The sequence below is a fragment of the Zootermopsis nevadensis genome, unplaced genomic scaffold (assembly GCF_977971745.1).
Source record: "Zootermopsis nevadensis isolate Lab colony 2312 unplaced genomic scaffold, Znev_1.0 Znev_ptg000045l, whole genome shotgun sequence".
NCBI classification, from domain to species: Eukaryota; Metazoa; Arthropoda; class Insecta; order Blattodea; family Termopsidae; genus Zootermopsis; species Zootermopsis nevadensis.
Genome location: NW_028259177.1, coordinates 804869 through 828570, shown reverse-complemented (window position 1 = coordinate 828570; position 23702 = coordinate 804869). Strand labels below are relative to the sequence as shown.

General features: G+C 34.9%; 1 protein-coding gene across 17 annotated transcripts in view; it reads right to left on the bottom strand.

Annotated features, from left to right (window-relative positions):
* Positions 1 to 244: 244 nt before the first annotated feature.
* Positions 245 to 23702, bottom strand: part of LOC147871602 (uncharacterized) — a 49708-nt gene continuing 26250 nt past the window's right edge. For 13 of the 17 annotated variants that reach the window (XM_087360662.1, XM_087360661.1, XM_087360666.1 and 10 more), the window contains 19 exons: positions 22477 to 23429; positions 21717 to 21850; positions 20727 to 20894; positions 19049 to 19090; positions 15992 to 16096; positions 14812 to 14958; positions 13697 to 13837; positions 13430 to 13539; positions 12313 to 12505; positions 11898 to 12104; positions 11356 to 11508; positions 10156 to 10257; positions 9290 to 9409; positions 8212 to 8355; positions 7351 to 7506; positions 6844 to 7052; positions 6278 to 6423; positions 5491 to 5641; positions 245 to 4574 (listed from right to left, as the gene is read on the bottom strand). In XM_087360662.1, the coding sequence (XP_087216788.1) occupies positions 4457 to 4574; positions 5491 to 5641; positions 6278 to 6423; positions 6844 to 7052; positions 7351 to 7506; positions 8212 to 8355; positions 9290 to 9409; positions 10156 to 10257; positions 11356 to 11508; positions 11898 to 12104; positions 12313 to 12505; positions 13430 to 13539; positions 13697 to 13837; positions 14812 to 14958; positions 15992 to 16096; positions 19049 to 19090; positions 20727 to 20894; positions 21717 to 21850; positions 22477 to 23429 (3499 nt within the window). In that variant the 3' untranslated portion in view covers positions 245 to 4456. The other 4 variants (XM_087360664.1, XM_087360665.1, XM_087360673.1 and 1 more) reach the window with 4 other exon arrangements.

The following is a 23702-nucleotide window of genomic DNA, read 5'->3' as shown; positions in this document are numbered from 1 at the left end:
TCGATGTTAACGAACGCTTCGGAGGTCATACTGCCTCCATCATCAGGGCGATGAGTATGAAGATAATGTTGATACTTTTCAGGATTATAAGAAAAGGTATGGCCTTACAGTCACTAAGAAGGCTGAACCTATGATGAAATCCAAGATACTGTTTGGCCCACAACCTGAAAAGCCTTGATGTTGGGGACCTTGTATACCGAAGGAGGGACTATAAGTGAAGAAATTCCAAAATGAAGCACTCAAATCTGTTAATATCACATTTGTACATTTTTCATTCATATATATACATCTTACATACATCACAAAGGATATTTTGGTTGTAAGTGAATAAAGAAATGTAGGAAACACTAATGTAAAATCAGATCTAATAACAACTAACTAACTAGATGGCTTATGGAACCAGAAGGTTCATCACCGAATTAACCAGACCTAATAATATTATAGCAAAACTAGATCAGCAAAACTTTTGAGAATAACATGCCCTTTTAAAACTTACGATTTACAAGTTGAACAAGCAATAAAACACGGAATAGTATCTTGAGGCTGAAATATAACACTCAAATTTAGTCGTACAGCACTAACTTTCAATACTGAAACCTTAAAAATACAACACATTACATATACAATCTATACAGAGAAGTTTTCTCATTTAATCTTAATATTAACGTTCTTTTCACTTTGGTAACAGTGACCTAAAAAACAATGAGGAACTATCTCAAACAGGGGTACATTTTATTTTTACCATATCATCTATTAGAATATACACACTCTTTCGTATTCAGAGACTAGATATTTAAAACAAATCGGACCACACACAAGAAACAAACAGCAAAACATTTCTCTAATCACCATTAAAATATTTAAGGTGTAATGGTGTTTTAGTGTGTTTTCTTGGACAAAGGAATATTTTTTGTATCATTCAAATAAGTTTTATTCTTTAGAGGGTCAAGGAACAGACAGGCGTTAATACACCTAATTTGCAAGAAAGAGATGAACATGACTAATGATTTTAATACTGCCTACAGATAACAGAGTTCTCCATTGTCAGGGTATGCTGTTCATTAAGCCTCTCCTACATCATTGCCAACCTTAACGTCAGGTGGTGAAACTTATCACAACATGTGGCAAAAGCCACGGAGATACAACCATTATTTCTAGAGTGGAGAAAATAACATTATAAAAAATTAGGTCACATAAGTTCTAAGCTCAGATTTCTATCACTTGACGTTGCTGCACATAAATTGACTACAAACTTACCAATCTACCAGTAACTTCATATTTGGCAAGAACCTCTATTTCACATGGCGTGTTTTAATGTGGAAGACTGTTGCCGTTAGCCCACAATGACTGACATAAAATGTTGTTCAAAAGTCATTGTACCCTGAACTTCAGATTACTGGTATTCTTATCCTAATCAGGTCTCATGACTAGAAAGTTCTTCCTGATCAATATGAAACACACTGGAATGACACAATGCGTACATACTGCAGTAACAGACAGAGAACATTTCTAGCACTACACAATAAAAATAAAGTACAGTGAAATTATACATGGTTCCAAAGTACTTACATATTATGTAAAATTATCAATTTAAACAACAATCCTGTTTCGTTAACTGTAATTTTTTAAAATTAATTTTGTGATAAGGGAGACATAAAAAAATAGTCCATTCTATTCAAACAAAATTCTACACAACTGTATACTTACATATATATCTTGGTATTCTTATTGATGTGGAAATTAATGGGAGAGGTTAATGTATTAGACAATTTTGTACGCCTTTTGGGCAGGCAGTTTCTAAACACAAGTATGTTATGAGATTTAAAAATATCTGTACAGAATGCAAAATTTATCAAACTCAAAATAAGTTGTTTTTTTGCAAGTGTTATGAATACTTTATAAATATATGATACAATAAATAATTAAACATATTTTAAACAACCTTTTCATATTTTCACATAAAAGTAATAATATGGCTACTGTCTAATTGGTAGTTGTAATTTTATGAAAACTTTTTCCTTTATGGGGGGAGGGGAGAGGAGAGAGGGAGGGATGGGAGAGAGAGAGAGAGAGAGCGAGAGCGAGAGAGACACACACATCTCTGCAAGCCATTCCTACTTTAATTTCAACCTCACCTTCATACCGTGAACCAAATTCTTACAAAGACAGGTCAGACAACTGAGACATGATGGTACAATTAACACAATTCATACACACAGAATAACAGGACCATAATTAAAAAAGGTACTATTTGAAAGCTGAAGTTGCTTTTAACAGTATAATAAGGCCACAGCTGTAGTTTCTATCCATTCAGCTGCATATCAGTTACACCCTTATAGCTCTTTATATACAGATTATAAAATTTAAAATTGCTTCACTACAAAATGTTACATGTTTTGAGTTGTGCCCATTATTCTGCGTGTGCAAAACATGAAGTGGAGGGCATGTCACTATCAAAATTTATTTGAATTTTCTTAAAGTTTCAGTTTGATTTATTTAATGAGTCTCTAAAGTTATAACAGGATTATAAAATGTCCTAAAATCACAGAAAACGATGATATTCAAGAATACTTCACTCTTGTTGATTCCTGTCATTAAAAATTTTATAATCATGGATTAATAAGTTTATCTCAGACCTCAGGGAACTGGGACAGCTCAGTTACTATAGCTACTAGGGTATGGGTTGGATGTTTGGGGTTCAATTTCTGGCAGAGGCACAGATTTTTCTCTTAGCCACTGCATCCAGACCAATTCTGGGGCCCATCTAACCTCCTATCCTAATGATACTGGAGCACTCTATTCTCTCCTCAAGTGAAAAACACTGATGTGTTTAGTTAACCATTCACTTCCATCAAGTGCCAAGATTAAGAACATTTGGAGCTATATCTCCATTCACCCAATTGTCTGCATGGTGTGCGGCTTACTTAAGCACCATGGACAAATTAACTTTAATATTAAATTATAAATGAAAACTTAATTTATTCCAAACAGGAAGTTAATGACCATGGCTCAGTTCTACAGAATACTCCATTTCTTAAAACATATCATGCAACAAATGATTAGTCCATCAGTACAGTGATTTCAAATGACAACAATGGAAAAGATATGACCAAGTACTTGCCAGTAACAGGGCTGCACAACTCCCGGTACTCTCCAAGAAGAAACAAAGCTATAATGTAACATTTTCGTTAATATGTGAGCACAGAAGAGTGAATACTCCACTTAATTCTCCACTCAAGTTTACCGAGTTCATATTTAAAAGTGTTCTGACACCATTTGCGAACCACTAATTCATAGCATTCACTCTTTTTGGAATAACTACTTACATTTGTGTGTGAATGTGTATAATGCATCTTCCAAATGCTCTCTTGGCTAATGTACAAAGACAATTTAATCCACGGTGACTTGCTAATGCTAATCTGTTAAAGTGTTCACAAACATATATCACTACGAGTTAGGTAGCAAACTTCATGAAATGCAAAACATGCACTTAAGGTTACAAAGGCACCTCTCTTGAAAAAACTATACATGAGAATATAAGGTTTTGTGTTTAATTTCAAGCCTAACATGGAGTGTCACCTATGAAAATGTACAGTAAAAATTCTCTTTTAAATGTTAAAATGAATTTTTTAATTGTGGTTTATTACTGAAATGACTGTTTGTTGATAAACTTATGGTCCTGAAAACAAATATTTAGGAGGTTCAAATTTTATCCAGAATTTTGTTAAAAGTTTCAAATCATGCAGTATTTCTGAAGTACACACTTGTCCCATCTCATGGAATTAATGTTCAACAATTATATTAATCTACAGTATTATTCATGAGAAACAATTCAAATTCTGGGTCAGATTTGAACTGCCCTTGTATGTCAAGAGTGCAGTATGGCAAATGAAATGGTGACATACAATGTGATATAATCTCACATACTCATACTGAATGTTCTCAGAACTGAAAATCTATGTGCAGACAGTGCTCACAAATTATAACAAAAATGTTTTGTGAAGAAATTTAAAAGGGGAAAATTAATATATGTTCCTCTATTTATAAAGATGGCACTTGCTGCATTACAAAATAAAGTTAATCTATGAAGATAATAGTGTTATATACATATATAAAAATAAATTACATAAAATTAAAATACATATAGTAAAACATTCATTCAGATTTAAGAAAATATGTTACAGTTCGTATTATTAATCAGTGCCATCCTGTTTTCAATCAGCAACAACCCTTACTACAAAAATATGATGTGCACCACTTAACAAATGATAACGGATATTCTAATTTTAATTACTCACTGCTACAACTTTGATATTAACAAGTTTTACTAAACAGATTTTATCTATGCAATGTTATTTGGGATCTCTGACCAAATTAAATCACCAACATCATCAGAAAGATACAGGCCAAATAAATTCTGAACATACATCTAGTAAACTGGCAAGTTTATTTGGGTTCAAGGTGGGGATTTTGTTAAACTCAACCCAAGATTTCTCTGGAGTTCGTCAAATCTATCAACATATTCAGCCACATGGTATGGCCTCAGTGGTGAAACAGGAATGCCTTCTGTACTCCTATAAACAGAAAATGGAAAATTAATATGAAATACTTGTATGTGACACTTCCAACCCTCAGCCAAAAATAGGCAATCAACTTTAAATGGAGTAGTTTGCATTAAGTATTTTAAGAGTATCAGTTGGTACTAAGACCCAAAGCTGAAACGCTGTGAACATAAAAGCCCACCACTGACCCAGTCTTGAGTCTGTTCAATTTAGTTTTCAACATCATAGTATATGCCCAACATAAATTACATTTTTTATCCTGAACTTCAGAGATTGCAGACCAAAATACCAAATAAACCTGTTGCCCTTCTAATTCAAGATAAATGCAAGAACCATTAAAGTCTCTTTGAGCTTCAATTATAACATTTTAAAACCCCAATCTTTCTCCTGTCAACTTACTGATCGAAACCACTCCTACCATAAAATCCTCTTCAATTCATGTCCTGCAAATCCAGAGACATGAGTTCCTTATGTCTCAAACATTACATGCTATTACAAGGGCTCAACAAGCACACTGACCTACTTGTCCCTGACAAATGAAACAAAAAAGCCAGTAAGTGCTGCTGCTGTGTTAACACACAAATTTTGTGCAGAGAAAATGGTATTTATGTCAACCTTAAAAGTAAACAGTGGTAACTCCAAATTAGACTCTTAGATGAGATCTAATTATCAATAGAAACAGGTAAGCCCTCTCAATTAAATTAGAAGTTTAAAATACAAACAGTTTGTCTCAATTATTATTTACAATAAAGGTATAGGTACATCCAGCTGTCTACTGCATGTTACTACTATTCAGTTGAGGTACAGATGTATTGGCCCTTTATTATTACCACCAGTTGCCCGATCTATATATGGCCAGTCAGAGTATAACAAAAAGGAAGAAAATAATAAGAGAAGAGGTAATAATCAAACATTTCCACACATTCACCTCACATGGTGCTGTACAAAATCAGTCTCCCACCTCTGCAACATGGGTCGGTCTCTACTGGGTGGAGACATGAGAACATCGTACTCTTGTGCAGGGGCTCTGCAAATTCCTAAACTGCTCACAGATGTTGATGACCCATGTCTTCTTGGACCTGAAACAACAAAAGACTTATGTAGGAAAGCAGCATGATAACAAAATATGTAAGTTGAGAAATGGGTATATTCAATGTATGAAACTACACAAAACACATATACTTGATACCCTTAACCTTTCGAATCAGATTGACGTACTTCAGCGTAACATCATAAAGAGCATCTTACAGAAGAACAAGATAGTAATGAAAAGACATCAATTGGACAGATTTTAAGAAGAAAAGTTGTAAGGAAGGGAGGTAGATGGAACCAGTTCAGAATGGTCTTTGGTATTAAGAGACTTAAATATTTGGATTCTGCTACCATAGTGGTAATGGTGGTATGTCACTGCCCCCCCCCCCCCCCCCAACAACTCTGACATCAACAGGACCATTAGCAAATGTGCAAGGAATGTTCCACTATGTTTATATTTCCTAACTTGTTTGTCATGATGCCTAACATGTCGGATGTCTACAGTCATCAGGTACTCACATCTAACTAATCAGTTTCCTGCACCACTGCTGACTAGTGTCATAGCCACAGATATAGGAAACAGCCTACTACACATCATAAACATGTTAGGGAGTTATAATACAAGGAATGTTGAAACGCTTTTTACAGCAAACGAAGTCCGCAATAAGATGTTGTTTACTCACCATGATACGAGGACTGCGCACTGGACAGTGTACTCTCACTACAACCTCTACTCAGCACAGCACTGCTTCCTACCCGACGTCCGAGTCGCCACCGCTGCACCAAATAACGCATACGGGACAGCGCAATCATGACTATTGCTGCCGTCCTGAAACATGACAACCATGCAATGACTTCTTAAATTTTTAACAAGCACAGATGGAAAAGACTAAGGAAGAATAAGGATTGAAATAATTAGAAAGCATTTAAAAATAAAAACTTTGGAAGGTAAATTAACATATTACAGTATGGGCATGTTTTAAAAATGAATGAAGAGAGAATCCCAAAGAAGGCCTTGAATATGAAAGTAAAACACTGAAGAGGGAGGCTGAGATCAAGCTGGGAACAAATTAGGAAAGATGTCAGACAGGATAGAAAAACATGGGACGAAGAGTATCAAGGCAGAGACAGATGGAGAGGCTTGGTTGTTAGACAATCCATATAAAATGTAAACGCCTCAGGAAGAAGTTGACATAATATCAGTCTGATGAATAACTGACAGTATTAACTTAAAAATTAAAAAACTTACTTAAACCTTGTCCTTGGTTTTTTCTGAGACACAGAATGCTGCTGGTGAAGCATGGCTTCTTGTACACCAGACAGGTGAGCCAGGCGACTTACAGTGATTGCTTCTGACTCTTGATACCCACCAAGAACAACTAGAAGATACCTCTTCTGCCACACTAGAGCCTTACGATAGCTCTCTGACCGTAGATACTTTCCAAACAAGTGTTTCACCTGCAGAGGCATGTCTTATATTAATTAAGCTTTCTTTGATCCAAAATGCAACATAACATAACTGTCCAAAACTCCCCCCAAGCACCTACATGGCGTACAGCAGAACAGCTTTACTTTACTTTGTAAAAGATATTCTATAGAATTTATTTAACAGTGTTTACACTATAACTTCATAATGTATGGTAAATTGCATTTCATTTAAAAATGAACAGACTGATACTTCCAGTAAAAACCATCACCTTGAAACATGTGCCAAAACACATTAGCCTCTTAAAAGTAAGAACATGGAAAAACTCACTCTATCAGTGATGTCAGCACCTTCACCTATTCTAGAACCATGAATGGCATCAGCTTCAGCTTGAGCCAATGCCAATTTGAGTGCAGCTTTCTCCTGTGCCCATAAAGTTCTCTCTGCAGCAAATTCCATGTGTACTGAATCCATTTCAGCGGGTACCTCAAATGAGATAAAACACATCTATAAGATGCTATACAGCATGAGCATCTGACAGCATCATTAAGTGTGTCATAAAATAAAATAAGCAAAGGTTATTTAATGATATTGTAAGTTTTATGTGTATGGAATAAAAAATCATAGTAGTTCAAAATGTATACACACACATGGAAAATTTGTGCATCAATAGGAGTATAATATAACATATCTTGGAGCAATAGGTTGCGAAGTTACAAACAGGACTGAAATTGTTCAGGATATGGTTCAAAGGTACATATTTAAGTACACTACACATGCCAGTGGACAAAAACTAGGTCCAGGTCAACCCAGTTTACACAAAAAATGATTAGATTTGCAACAAAATAGTGTGTGCACACGTGTATGTGTTCTCTCTCTCTCTCTCTCTCTCTCTTTCCATCTATCTATCTCTGAAACTCTAGTATCCAGCTATGCATCCATACAGCATCACAACCCAGAAGAAAAACACCAACATATTCACTGCTGTGAGAACTTCAAATCTCAAGTTTTGACACAATGTTTTATAAATTCTTATGTCTAAAGCGGGTAGTTACTAATCACATAACAGAAACTTCAGAAATTCCACTTATATATAAATTTGTTCAGAATCCAACATTTTAATGTCATTAAAGAATAACTAATGTAAAATGCTATTAAGGATTAGAGCAAAGTAAAGCCACCTGTCCTTACCTGTGACCTATGTGCAGTCTTGAGCTGCTCTTCCAGATCTTTAATTCGGGCCTGTAGGCGTTGGCGCTCCCCTGTTAGCCGAGAGAGTGTAAGGGCTACTTCTGCATTTTCGGTCACATGTTGCTCCAGCATCACATTCACATTCTGAATCACGGGTATAGTTATATCATGCCACACTTTCATCATAACATTTTTAAAATAAAAGTTTAGAACACTATGCATTACTGGAAGAAGGTTCAGACATTTCAGAAGAAATGACCACCCCATTTCAGGGTATAAATGAAATGTTGGACGCTTCCGTCAATAATATACGACCCTACAACTCAGAAGACTAAACTGGTATACACTGGTGCACTAGTTTATTTTTTGTGACAAAAGTTCAAAATTATTGCTCCCATAACATATCTGAGTATTAGCATGTTATATTTTTTGAGAAAACATGTCTTGTTGTCCCTCTACAGTAAGCAACTCTCTCTTTAGCTGTTGGATTATTCCCTTCTCTATTTCTATCTTCTGCTGTCCCAGTTGCTTCTCCTTCTCCACTGAAGATTCAAGCTCTTCTGCTCTCTGCTGAACTCTTTGTAACTCCAACTCCAATTTGGTACCTTGCTCCTGCTCTAACTCCAGCTTCTGCTCCAACTCCAGCTTACCCTGATATGTACCAAAAAGATGATATAGGATCTTCCAAAGTAGTCAGGCATACCAGCATTATCTTTATTTAAAAAAAAAGCCTAACACAAGGTTTTTCTACTTAATCACCAAGTCCTCCTTGTTCAGATTTTAATATCCATAAAAGATAAAGATATTCCTGTAACCTATGATTCCAGAAAACCTTGCATATAATAAGTATGCCCACTGTGCCACAGTACACACTATCACATCTTCCTTTCATCTTTCTGGACACATTTTGAAATGCTGTAAAATGTCTCAAAATTAAGATTGAATTATTTTTAAAAAATCATGCGACTGTGTCACAGACATAAATATCAAAGCTGTAAAAACAAATAAAAAGTTCAATCTGAAGAAGAGTCACATGAAGTCAGTGTAAGGAGAATGTTGTAATAACAGAGGTGCTTACGGCCAATTGGTTCTTCAGTGACATTATTTCAGAGTCCTTCTTGTTCAATATTGTTTTCAAGTAGCTGTTATCATGATCTACTTCTGATCCTGAAAAAACTTCACGTGGGCTAGTATAAAGCTGGAACAAAACATAAACTCTATTACCAACAAAAATATTACTGCTCCAATCATGCTGAAATCTGTATGTACCAATCCCAAGGTTCAATAACAGTTAACTAGTAAACAATGAAGTTAAAATGTTATATTAAGTTCACTGTTACAGTAATGGTTCATGTCAATTTGTCCCCTACAGGCTTCAGACCTTCTCTCATTAATAAGTTGACTCAATATGGTTGACAAAACAGAATCTCAGTGTGCATATGGGTTTACTAACTTTGTGGTACCCTGGTATTACACATGTGAAATGGGTGGCATGAAAGAAAGAATTCACACTCTTCTGGTGTCAGGTTTTAGAAATGATGATGGATGTATAGGTATGTCGTTGTGCTGTATCAACTGCAGAGAATAAGTTGTGGCAGGTGAGATGTGTGCAAGGGTAATCATGAATGAGAAGTAAAAAGGAATTTTGACGGAAGGAGTTGTTGAAATATTCATTTCAACTTTGTGAATTGCTATGCCTTATACTTCACTTAAGATTTTACCTTCTGGACCATATATTTTTCTTAAGTTAATAGAGTTTTCACTCTACTGCTCAAATAATTGACTTGTGGTTTGCTCATAAGTTTGATTTATACACAATTTTAATTATCCAGTATTGAAATAATGAACTTTCTGTATAATCACTGTTCTTTTAAAGCACAGACATAAATCAACAGACTATAACTGTATGACAGAAAGAAGACACTCAATAACAACCGCACTCACCACATCATCTCTATCGAGACTCAGAAATCCTTCAGTAATGTTTGATTTGTGGAACCTCATCTCATCTCGTGGACCAAACATACGCTCCATCTGACTGCTCCTCTGAAAATGTCCAGAAATTTAAGTCTACCACAATCAAAACCCCTGTTTCTCCCACTTTCATATTGTTCTGAGAATGAGAAATTGCAGAATAAGAACAATATATAAATGACTAACAGAATAACACTTTATTTAAAGCATGGCAGCAGAACTAAAGGCTCCAAAATCACGGTATCCAAATTCTTATGTTTCCAAGACATTTCATCAAAATGTTTTTGTCTATAACAATTAGTCCACTCTTCTACATCCACAATCATATGTCCATTTTGTCTTAGGATAAGTCACTTGTTTGTCCTCAAACATTTTCTCAAATATTTTTTTGTCCAAAGTTATATGTCTCATTGCGCTTATCTCACTAAGAATTTGTTTCTGTTCTTCAGATGGTGAAATTACATCTCACAATAGTACTAAAGAAAGAATAAACAATTGCTGACTATTGCAGTAATGTCTATGATGTAACTGAACTGCATCTGTTTATCCAGTTAATTCTGAAGAGATTAAAATTATGACACATACAAATATAATAACATCAGTTGAAATAATAGCTGTGTTCAGAACAGTACCAATACTTACATGGAATGTCATCCTTCCACTTTGCGTTTTCTTTTACAAAATGACAGCTAACACTGTAACTCAGATGTAAGAGCAGTGCAGTCTCACTGTTGCAACCAGTGGGACTAACATTAACAGAGTTTTTAGTATTTAAGGAGTTAAATCAAGAAGCATGAAATGAAAATTCTTCTGTAACACTTTTCATCCTTCTTATTTTATTTAATTCCTTAGAAACTGAAAGACAAACATGTAAATGACTTTTGAGGTTCTCACAGCGGTGAGTATGAAGATTTCCGTCTGAATATCGCCCTGATGACGGAGGCAGTATGACCTCTGAAACGTTGGTTAATATCAACCAGACTACACAGCGCAACAACCCAGAAGACGTAAATCTTCAATTATGAACATATTGCTCTGATGATGGAGGCAGCAAGGACCTCTAAATCATCAGTAAACTTCTACCAGACTACAATCCAGAAGACAGCCATCTTCATGTATATGACTTCCACCAGTTCTATTTAAATAACAGAGAAAGAGAGCACCCTTTACCTCTAACACACGTTTCTCTGCCTTCAGCTTCTTGCAGGTCTCTGTGAGCTTCTCAATTGTTTCTAATTCTTCATTTGCCTTTGTATGCCATTCCTTTTCTTGTGCCATCATAATTCTTCTGGTTTCCTGAAGAGTTGTTTTCAACTCCTTTACCTAGAAAAAGATATCAGGGACACAATATATTTTATTTAAAACTGACAGTGACTGTACATAAGCACACATGTGCTGAAACTGGTCTAATGATAAATACAGACTATCAGTCATCACTGGAAGTAATTCCTCAGAGTAACTGACTCTACCAAGTATAACACTTATAACATGGTTTGCATATTTTTAGTACAAAATATAATAAACTCTGAGAAATGGCAGAACAAAAACATTGTTCTAATAGAGTATATACAGGATGCACAAAGGAAGAAGTTAAAAGATGTAAGATCTGCAACTGACTGTTTTATCTGCAAAAGTGCTAATCACTTGTCTTCAATGTTTGGTTACACCTGAAACGTTCTTAATTGAATACATAAGACTACTTCATTACATGCCTCCTGGTCCCTGGTCTCTATTGTCTCACGGAGTCTGCTAAATTCCTTCTCCTGATCACAGACTTTTGTCTGCAGTTCTGAGTTTGCTTCTTTCTTCTGGCTGTCTGTCTTTTGACGCTGTTCATCCAATCGTGACTGTAGAGCTGAAATCTTGAGAAGCTGTTTTTCCATGTATTCCTGTAGGGCATCTCTTTCTGCAACCACATCCTGCAACAGTAACTCAAAAATGAAACTAATAATCATCCATCAATGTTTCCACCAGGTTTCCATGTTATGAGGTCATTCTCTACCTTTACTGATTCATGAACAAATAACACCAGTGGGATTTTGTATCTACCACAAGTCTACAAGTTATAAAGAGGAAATTACTAATACAACTCTATTCCCAAAAATGAAAGCATCAAGAACACATTACTTCTTCATTCTTCTTGACTCCCTTAAGCTGCATCTCTAGGTCTCGTATTCGCTTGAGAGCCACTTCCTCTGCTCTAGAGTGCCGCTGAAGCTTGTCTTGCAGTCGATGTAATTCATCCAGTGGCAAACAAACAGGAGATTGAGTGTTGCGTGCTTCTTCAGGAGTATCACATCGAAAGGCATCCAGTTGTTCCCTATGTGAAATGATCAAAATTTAAACTGAGTATCATTTTAAAAAAATTACAAATTATTAGCACATATACAGATGAGGTAATTTCTACAAATTACAGCTTATAAACAGAAATCCACAAAATAACCTCAACATAATGGTATAGTGATTCTTGTAAATTATCATTATAATCATCTTCTCATCACCATTAATTTATAATTACTATAGAATGAGTCTGATATGTCAGTGGCAACACATCTCGGAGACAAAAGACTAATTATTCCAACTGGTTTAATGCGGTTTTCCTTAGTCCATCCAGTCAAATACCAGGACAGTACCTTACAATAGTCCATGACCACATCCTTCCACATACCTCTCAAGTCACTATTCACAATCATCCTACAATATCTCACTTGATGCTACATAATTTAAACAACACAAAATTGCCCAAAAAACAATCATTATAACCAGTAAATTCAAAATGGTTTTGTGTAAATTAAGAGTAGAATTTGGCATCTGAATACAATCTTCACATATTTTTTATGCTCAAATAAAACCTTATCATAGGCATTTGTTAAATATTTATTTTATTAAAAACCTTCAAATAATTTGAAGCACATTAGGATGTCAATTAATTAATGCTTTCCGAAATAATCATACACGGTACACCGTATTAAACATAAGCCATCCACATGCTTTACCTCTTATGGGGAAAAAAAATCCCATAACAACTGAATCTTGCTTATTAAGTCCTCAGAAAAGTACAGAAATTTAACTGTGACAATAATTTTGTTTTGTTACACAGTGGCTTCAATTCAATCAGAAATCTTGCATTAACAGGTATAAACATTTCAGACCTTTCTTATCCAATGGCAACAATGTCTATGATTTATCCATAATTTAGTAACACTTCCTGAAATGCACAAATAATCAAGAAAATGAACCACACCTTATTGAAACATCTTCAGAAGGAGAACTGCAGCTGGCACTGGACACAGTGGCATGATATGATTCAAGGTCCTTGGTCTTCTTATCTACTGCTGCCTCCAAGTCCCTCAGCTGAAACAAAATTATGCATGAAGCAGTCACGTCAGTCAGTGGTCACCCAACAAGCACTTCCACAACATGAATTCTCATATACTATATCAGCGACAAATTTAATGGGAAACAAATGAAATTCAGACCAACACATTCCTTTATAAAATATGTCACACACCTGTGCCTTCATCTGCCGCAAGGCTGTAGAGTTTGAATGAAACTGCTCGACATGCAACCGATGTTTCTGCAATTGTTCTTCAAGATGGCTGATGTGCTCTGTCAATTCTGACTTGCCAGAATCCAATCGCAATGAGTTCAACTGTACATAAGCATAAAAAAGCACCCTATAAAACTGGAAACATTGTCTAGGGAAGTAATCCACAGTAACACAGGCCCTAATCCTCAAGATCATTACATTATATCTGAATTTTTGGTTAAATCATAAAACAGGCAGCTAGTTCATGATCTTCTCTTAACCAGTGTACCATCCATAGTCCCAAAGTTTTGACTTCTTCCCCTGCCTTTTAACTGTCTGGCCATGCTCTCAGCAAGATACAAATATTCTGCTGAGACAGAACTCTTCTTTCCATGGAGATCAAAATAAATGTGCCCTTTTGAGGAGTATTCAACAAGCCAACCTTGGTAGAATGTTACCAGGTAGACTTTTACATCATAGACTACCAGTATGTCTACATGTCTACACATGGATTTGAAGGGGGGGGGGGCAAATAGGGAGGTAGCAACCCTACTAATTGACATCAGTGAAAAACATATGATTAGGTTCAGTTAATTTAATTCCATTTTCAGTATTTTTTTCTGCAAATATGTACATGCATATGTTCCCAGTATCACAGAACTGAAATAATAGGTGGCACTTCATAGGGTAACATAAATTCATTCTTGCAAAGCTAATTATCATTACAGATATCACACTATAAAGATTCATAAATTCTGATGTTGGTGAAGCCAACATTACATAGAGATGTAAACTATTCTCTTTACATTCAATACTAATATAAAACATATTTAAATAAAAATTGTAGATCCTAATGAGACCATATTTTATGCTATGTCATAATCTCTTTCATATGATGAACCACTTTGAACAAAAATATTACAAATTTAACCCAAGCTTCATGTAGAGTAGAAATTATACTGGATTGATACAAATCAAATTGAAATTTATGTGGGCAACTTTAACTGTAAAAATTAAACACCACATTTCATTAATATTTGTTGAGTGGTTTTGGAGATGATATACAGATGGACAAATGCATAAAAGTTGTCACTCACTTCCTCTGCCAGTTCCTGATGAGTCCTACTCTGCTGTTCCAGTATAGCATGCAGCTCACACAACTGCTGTTCTACAGCAGCCTCATGTTGCGTCTTTGTCTCAACCTGACTCTCCAGTTCACCAATTATATCTCGCAACACCCAGATCTGTAAGAACAGGAGCTTCAATCTCAGCACAGAATGTACTCATAGACAAAGCTATAAAAATGTATACAATTATCTTTTATGGTGTTTCATATGACTTCAGAACCTATAATAACATCACAAGTTAATTTACAATAATTACTGCAAGACACATTACATAAACTCTCTCACACCTCAATAACAGCCACAATAAAGAAAACAATTTTTCTTTAAACCTTTAAGTGTTATTGTCAAATGTTTCATCACTATCCTAATCACACTGCAATCAAAAGTACAGTAAATCCCTGCATATGCAGGATGCAAGGTGCCTGGAAATGTCATAAACACATTTAGTAAACTTAAATATATCGAGGGGAATGCTGATTAGGAAAGTCAAAATAGAATTTATCTGTATGTGTTCATATTAAAGAAAGTATACTTCATATAAATAATACAGAAATACACAATTTAATAACAAGCATAAAATATTCAATTACCTAATGTAAAAGTGAGATTTATATTTTTGAGTTGTTATGATGCCCCTGCCAAGTTCAATGCCACTCAGTCTGGTACTGCATTAACTATATACAAGGGTAATTCAAATTAAAACAATTGTCTTACTATAAAATGAGTGTACTGTTTTACAGTAAAACTGATTCACATTACTTCTCAACAGTCGCATTGTTTTTCTCAATATATTTTCCGATGATCCACCAATGCCTTGATGGCATCATGGAAATAAGGTCTAATTGGAAGATGGCTGCCTTCTGGGTTGTAGTGCAATTAAAACCTCAAAACCTATCAAGGTCTGATTAGTCACACAACCAATTTCACATCACACAGCATACCTCTGTCATTTTTTTTTCCAAATTCTGCTTCCTAGGTTTTATCCATGAAAACATTCCTGTCACAAACTGGAAAGAATTAAACATGATTTCTGACAAAATATGTGCAGAATGATTAAAGAATGAAAGAAAGTCTCAGATTCTGAATTAAAGAGAAGCCTGCATAAAACAGAGAAATGTTCATGTCCATTGGTGTTCCCTTATGGCAGTACCTTGTCAACAGCAGCTTTCAATTCTGTTTCTAATTCTTCTCTCTTGATATCAAAGTCTTTCTGAAGAGCTGCTGCCTCCTTTACTTGCAATTCTAGTGACTCCACCTGTCAAAACATTACATCATAACGCACATGAGACACACATTAACAAATTCATTCATTGCAATACAAGATCCCGTGATTGAATGAGTGCTTGAGTTGTTATGATGCCCCTGCCAAGTTCAATGCCACAATGCTTGAGTTGCAGAAATTATCACTTATAAATATCACCAAAATTGATAGTTTCAATACAGAATTACTTTTAATAATAAACACTTTGCTGATGCACGAAGATAGCAAGGTATGTTAATGCATTATGAAAAAATTCTGTTTACTAATGAAATTAATTTCCATCATTACAGTGCAACTACAATACTGCTTATGACTCTTCAATTATATATATATAATTCCTGCTTCTATCCCCCAACTGCATAATCAAAACTTCCTGACAATAAAGTGTGCAAGTTTGTCAAAATTCTTCAATCTAGAAAACGTTTTTGACATAAATATGTCTATGCGGAAGTGTCATTCGGCAAAAAAGCGTAACGAAGATGTGTAACGAAGTTGTGTGAGATCCATATCAACAATGTATAAATATGGACCGACAACAATGGTCATCTTTTATATGAACTCCTGCGTGCATTGTTATGTTACCTAAGAAACTAATTGTTGTGTCATCTGTTTACTCGGCATTGTTGTGTTACATTACTGCCGTCAACAATCAGCTTTCGTTACTACGAAAAGAGCTGAGCTGTGAATTGCTTGTAGAAGTGCATCGTGGATTAGATAATTTTGTGCTGGTAAAAACGTTTTAGAATATCACAATACATATCTTATATAAGAATTATTACATTTCATTACATTACATTACAGAGACATATTTACGTCAGATTCTCCGGAACCGTGGTTCCACTGTCAACTTTTCCATGCTTATTTTAAATTTACCTTTTCATCCAGCAATAAAACATATAATCAGAAATAGACTAGTCAGAATCAAGTTAAAACTGACTACAGTGAATATTAAATTTTTCTGAAGAGTATATATATATATATAGTGAAAAACAGTGTATACTCATCCTGAACTCTGAAGAACAAGAAATTGTCAGATGGTGGTATCATAGTTGTGCAAAGATTTCTGTTGGTAAGGTTTAATAAAACAGGTGTCCTTACTGGCAACAGATGACAAGATAAGACAAACCCCTGACAAGGAGTCATAATTCTTTTATATGACAATTTACTTAAAGTCGTCAAAGCAGCATACTTCTTATCACTCAAAGTTATGAAGAGTTTTCATTTGTTTGTGTGTAATTTAAAAGAATTCTGATTTCATCAATACATACAATTTTACATCTTTAACAAAACAAGCCATTCTGAAGCTGTTCTATAAACAGTAATAAATACATTTTACAGCACACTTTTATTCAATTATGGGGCCATAACTGTTATATGTGACAGTATGAACTATGCCCGTTCTCTAGGGCTTGAGATGAAATGACATGTATAATTTTCAACTACTCTATTCAGCACCTGACGAAAATACCCAGTGTGTCTAAATGTTTAAACATAACAACATCAATATAGTACTCCCATAAAAATAAAGTGTTTATAATTCTAAAAGCATTACATGCATGTTATTCGCATCAAGCAAAACTATAATACAAGTTACTGGCTTGTGTTGAACAGTAACAACTAACAAAAAGCTTCAACATGGCCAATAACCTGTGTTTTTCTGACATACTCATGCAGCAAGAGTTTTCGTACACTCTGTAGCTTGTTACAGGATGGCCAACAAAATATTATGAGGGAATACACATAAAATCAATGGTTATTTAAAATGTATCCCACACAAAATATTAACAAGATTTTGGACTTCCTATATAAACTATCAACTAATTTACTCGATTACCAAGAAATTTATTTTCCTTTTACTTTACTAAGATCATCTAAATATTCATATTTAGACAGTTCCAAAAAGAAGAAAATGAATTAAAATAAACACAGGGAATCCTATGGTTATTTTCTGTGGGAAAACAACTAAGTGGAGAAACAGAGATGCCACATCTGTACTAATAGATCTACAAATAATTTCAGTATTTCAAGTTTGGTACTTTGCCTATGTAAAACACTAAATATAAAGTACCAGTACATTTAAAACAAATATATATTATAATAATTAATTCTCATTTCTCTGTATATTCATCTTAATGTTATCCTCCCATCTTATTTTTTGATCTTACAAGTGAGTGTTTTCCAACTAGTTTTCCCACCAAAATCTAGTTATATTTAAGTATTAAATGTTATTTCAGCTCATACAAAATTGCCAAGAGAAGGTAGTTCTGGTAAACTGTCTGCACATAAAAATGACAAGTAATTTTATGTGTGAAGTGTGAAATTGCCAAATCATTTATATACACTGTGCAAGTTTGTGCTAGTAACACAGATTCAAAATGATACAGTTTCAGACTACTAAAGTGTGGTAGTTAATTCTCTTTTCTTTCATTCATTGCACAGTGTTTTCTTCTGTTTCTTATACAAACAATAATACAATGTTCTCAACCAGTAACATCTAGGTGAAATTTCAGATTCTCAATGCAGCAAGTATGAAGATGACTGTCTTCTGGGATGTTGTCCCATGAAGTCTGGTAGAAACTGACAAATGTTTCAGAGGCTCTTATTGCATCTGAAACATTAGTCAATTTCTACCATACTGCATGGTGTAACATCCCAGAAGACAGTCACCTTCAGTAACATCTATTTTCAAAATTATAATATACAATATCATCAAAGTTCCTGTTCAAGCAACTTATGTAAAGCATACATATATTATTCTGATTCCCATTCAACTTTCTGAAACTCTCAATAATCTCAGCACATGCTGTTACCACAAACCGCAAAACAGATTCACAAACATCTTATCAAACCAAACACTGGCCACCCCTAAACAGCAAAGATAGCACAGAGTAGATTCAAACACTTGTTATAGCGGTGTTAGTTATAAGAACATGATGAGAAACTCACTGTCTGAATTCTGACGAGTTGCTCACTGCCCTCTAGTGCATCCTTTGTGCATGAGCAAACAGTTCAAGAAGAGACAGAGAGAAGGGTGGGGTGGAGGTGGGGTGCATGGTCAAGAAAACAAAAGATAAACAACAATTACTCCATCACCAAATCAGACAATGTTCAAATTAGTATGTAAATGCTAGTGTTCCATGATGCAAAACATACTGGAACAGGAGTAGCATTTTAAATCCTGATAATCTACAAATACAATTTTATATTTCCTCAGGTAATAGCCATCAATGGTTTGCCATCAGATTTTTTAAATAGACAAATAGGATTATTTTATTTTTTGTAACGTGCACAATAACAGAAAAAGATGTAAACCTACATTTTATTGAATCTGATGCAATTTAAAAGTGACAGGAAATGTGGACAAACTTTTCAAAATACAAAATGATTCAAGCATTAGTATATCTAGAATATAAATAAGATTTGCAGTCACAGCTAAGAGTGTTGGAGGTGGGGGGGACAATGGTAGACTCTGATTAAATTTGGCAGTGAAAGGAATCATCAGGCAGATATATAATTGCAGGAAGTTGAAAATGGATATTCTTATATATGTGACAGTTACATTCTAAATAAATGAAAACAATAAACTCTCAAGATGTTTTCACTTCAGGTATAAATTACATAAAGAGTAGTGTTCCAGAACTTTCAGTTACCAATATTTATATGCTCATTACATGAGCAAATACAGCAGAGTGCAAAGGCTTCTTATTTTAAATGTATTCAAACTACAAAGCATAACCACCCAGCAAGCAATCATTTCAATATAAATAGGGCACTGTTCCCATATTAATGTTAAATCAAACTATCTTCATAGACAAGGAAATATATCAGTACTGTACATATTAATTGAACATTCAACCAAAACAGAAAGAAATATATGGTATGCTGATAAAATGCAGAGTTAGGAAAAGGACAGTAATGAAATAAAGGGGCAAATAAGTCTTCATGCTAAAGTGGACATAAATATTCAAGTTCTTTCTCTGAAGTCCCCAAGGCACTTACAATTGAAAGACAAACACTTGCAGCAAGACATTTAACATCTTATACAATTTGCCTATGTAGTTCCAAGTCCCACAATTAAGACGAATTATTCTGCAACTGACCAAAGAGTTCACTTTAAAAGGCATTACTTCTAGCATAATTTCCATTTCACATAGGTCAACACGCAATAAACATATTTATGCTGGTCCTACATGTAAAAAATATCTCTGATATCTATAGAATGCAGGACAAACAGGTATGGTGACTCTAATAAGCAGTTTCTTTCAAGTAAATTAAGTTATGATACCTATAATTTATTCTTAATCAAATTACAGGATTACTCTGTGCATACACAAAAATATCAAACCAGCAATGTACTGGAGATATTTCTAACACTAAATTTGCAATCTAAACAGCAATATTGTGCAAACAGCTCTACATTTGTTACACTTTTTAGATGCATTTCTGGTGTACTTAAAAGATAAGACAACTTCTATAACGGTTGTTCTGCTATTTTTGTTCATTTGCCAACAAATTATTACATGTAATTCCGTATTAGAGTCTTTAACTAGTTAATTTTTCAGGCTGTATTCCTTTTAATCCTAGTCATAACCACTCAAAGCAAACTAAAAAATAAAAAACCAACCTCTTTAGTCAGGCGCTCACGTTCATTATGGTCATGATCTCGTTCATGAATCTGCTCCTGCAGCTTGGCAATTTCCCGCAAGAAGTCATCTCTCTCCTGTTCTCGTTCAGCTGCCTGCTCCTCCAGGAAGAGGCGTGTGGCTCGCAGCTGCTTATCTGCAGCCTCAACCTGCACAAAACACAACACGTACAGAAATGTTGGACAGATTTGTGGCAGATGTGGGCAAAATGTTGACAATCCCTCCCAATGTCAACTAAAATAACAGCATGTAAGACAGCATAGTGAATATACTGATGGCAGTCTTCTGGGTTGTAATGCCATGTGGACTTGTATGAACATGCCAACATTTCAGAGGAAAAAACTGCCTTTAATATCAGAGGCCCATAACTAGCATGTGAGCCAGTGTTGTAACCCTTGATGATGCGGGTAGTGCTACATAATATCAAAGCTAAAAGAAACATATATGCATTTTACTTTTGCCTCCCTTCAGAACCTCATGTTATTAATATTCAGTGATATGTCTGACAAAAGATTATTTCTTTCATGCCAGACCAACACCGACATATTCTCAGCTAAGCAGCCACACACAACAGCTGTAAATCCAAACAGCAAAACACAACATGCCACCTCACAAAGTGAAGATGTGTCAATATTATCTCCAAAATTATTTACCTCTTGACAGAAAACCTTGTGAATCTAGGGAGGAGTGTCTAATGAGACCTGGCAGAGAAACAAAGATACCAAAATGTACTCAAATTACTAATGATACTTCCCAATATTCTGTTATCCTTTCTCTAAACAATTTGTCAAATTGTGCTGACTAAAATAAAATCTGGGGTTGGTAGGAAGGTATAATCTCTTAAAAGATAAACCACAATGGCATTTCACATATATTCACAAAAAATGCTTCTGTCATTAGACAGACCACATCTACTAACTAACATTATTCACAGCAACAGTTCTTATTGGAAAAGTTAAAAAAGTACTTGCCTGTTGCTTTAAATCATCATGTTTCTTACGAGCTTCTTCTGACAGACGGTCACCTTCCTGGCACAATTCTTCGATCAGCTGGAGATGTGGGGACTTGTGATCACCAGCTGTCCTCTTACTTAGGACAGATCGAGCTACAAACATAATTTTTTTTCATTCTATAAAGTTTTGTAACAACTTGTTGATACACAACACAGTATAGTAATTGGAGAATTTTTTTTGGATTGCTGTCCACTGTCTGGACTGACATACAGCATTTCAAAAGCCAATTCACAATTTTAAAATATACGAAATCAGAACACGTCTTGCATTTGACAGTGTCTAAGGAACCAATTACTAAATCTTACAATCAATGGCATCTTAAAATTGAAGAAATATGATAATATCCTTCTTGTGCTGATATACATGTTTAACTAATTATGATATGGTTTTTAATTACAATGCTTGAGTACATTCACTTACAGATTCACTTAAGTTATAAATAACATCACACATAAGAGAAAATCAAAAAATAGTAATTTAATTCAAAGAAAAATATTTTAAACTTTTAAACTTGAAAGAATGCCTGTCTTCTTTTGCAGTTTATTTCATGATACATTTAGTAGCTCAGACAACATAGCACTGAATGACAGGACAGGTAATGAATAATTAATTGGAAGCAATGCTTCTATTCACAACTCTGAATTAACGTGAATGCTTTTTGTGCTAAATTGATCCTCTCGGGTATTGTAGCTAAAGATAAAAGCAAGATGTCACCCACCTTTATCTTGCAACTCAGCCATGTTGTGAAGCCTTCGTGTAAGACTAGGTTGAATGCTTTCACCAAATCCTTCTGTAACATCCTCCATCTTTCCAAGTTCAGATTCCAATTCTGTGACCCGCGTCCTTGCTGCTTTCAAATCTGACTCCAGGACTTCCTGCATAGTTTCCAGGCTTTTTAGATGATCCTGTAGGACAGCACGCTCTCTTTCCTTTCTCTGAGAATTTTCCAGCTGCATCATAAGCTCATCCTTTTCTTTTACCTCCATAGCCAGTTGGTTGGTCAGAATGTTCACCTTCTCCTCCAACAACATTACTGCATCTCGTGTAATTTGAACAGTTTTAGGCAAAGTGCCTGAGAGCCCAAGGACAGCAATTGCTTCAGCTTTCAATCTTTTCAAGCAGCTGTCAAGTTCTGATCGGAAATTCATGGACAGATCTTTGTTTCCCTCTATGCAATCTAACAAGTTGTCTTCATCAATAAGGCTGTTGATACTTGAAGCATCAGGAGCAAAATGAACCCTATGAGTTACATGGGCTGAACTGCTACTTTGTCTGATAGGTACAAGAGACTGATCAAGATGGTGTGATGCTATTGAGACCTCATCACAAGTGACTTGATCTTGTACCACTGATATGTCATTCTCTTGTGGGCTTGTTACAGTGGATTCTAATGAGAAGGTCTCTAAATTCTTAACGCTATTACTGCTACGTTTTGCTTCTGTGTTATTACCACATTCATTGTACATACTTTCAGTAACAGATGAAAATGCATGACCATTCACTTCAGATATGTTCTTTCTCAATTCCATGCTATTTTTAAATTCTTCTGGCTCAACCCTCAGCAATTCTCCAATAAGAGTACTATTCAGCTCATCTTCACAAACAGTAAAATATGCAACCAGTTCCCCCAACAAGCACCTCAAAGTGACAGTCATTTTCTTTAGATTATCTCTGTGAATAAATTATACATTGCAGTATGAATTATCAACAAAGTACAAATTTAGTTTATAATTAAAAAAAATAATGATAGTAGCAACCTGTAAACTGGTGAGAAGCATATGAAATACTATGACACATTTTTACAATCAAGTACAATAATACAGGTTTGAAAAAATGTGTTGAAGTTTATATGTGCCAGTACATACATTGTACTTTTAAATTTATGCAGCAAATTTCACATTAACTTAATATTTCTAACAATGGTATGTAGTCATAAGTACAAAT